The sequence below is a fragment of the Hevea brasiliensis genome, unplaced genomic scaffold (genome assembly GCF_030052815.1).
Source record: "Hevea brasiliensis isolate MT/VB/25A 57/8 unplaced genomic scaffold, ASM3005281v1 Scaf568, whole genome shotgun sequence".
Lineage (NCBI taxonomy): Eukaryota > Viridiplantae > Streptophyta > Magnoliopsida > Malpighiales > Euphorbiaceae > Hevea > Hevea brasiliensis.
In genome coordinates this window covers 1-624 of record NW_026615104.1, presented here as the reverse complement: position 1 = coordinate 624, position 624 = coordinate 1, and the positions used below count along the sequence as shown (strand labels likewise).

At 36.2% G+C, this 624-nt stretch overlaps 1 protein-coding gene across 1 annotated transcript; it reads right to left on the bottom strand.

The window, feature by feature from the left end:
- Positions 1-226: 226 nt before the first annotated feature.
- LOC131177551 (uncharacterized) lies at positions 227-622 on the bottom strand (the record flags this gene model as incomplete). Its single annotated transcript, XM_058142583.1, is given in 1 exon segment — positions 227-622. A coding segment is annotated over 1 exon segment (296 nt), but the record flags the coding sequence as incomplete, so codon positions are not given.
- Positions 623-624: the final 2 nt, after the last annotated feature.

Genomic DNA, 624 nt, shown 5'->3' with positions numbered 1-624 from the left:
AAAACTCTTATTTCTTTCTAACATTTATAGCATTCACGAGAAGTACAGGAAAGGAAATCTTACTGCAATACTCCACAAAGGTGTCACATGTGTAGTATATAATATGCAATTTGCAACCATAGAAAATCAAAGCATAATTCTTGGCTAAAGCATTAAAAGCAATAAAGATCAATGGGTTAGTGCAAACATAAAAGAAGTTGAAAAGAAAAAATGAAAAGAAACCAAATGGGTAAACTTATAATGGCATTTACTGTTTCTTCTATCACATCCTTCTTGAAAACATTGCAGGAAACATCTGCTAAATCACAACAATTTAACATACAGTTTCATTCATTCTTCCAAGCATACAATATAAGTGAGAAACCAAGACCTTGTAATTGGTAGTCTCTGAATCGCTGGGAGTAAGAGCAAGTCAATACAGAGGGTTCAAAAACGGATTGGCTTGTCCATAATTTCTCTGCAGATAGGCAAGTTTGGAACATGAAAACCGCATTGCCCATACCATTGCCAAATAACCAGTTATGGACATCCCAAAACACTTCAACTGGGAGCCCATCCACCAATATGGTGTGATTGCCTCGAAACTTCCACTTCAGTCTCTTGACCTGCATTACCATCTTACTA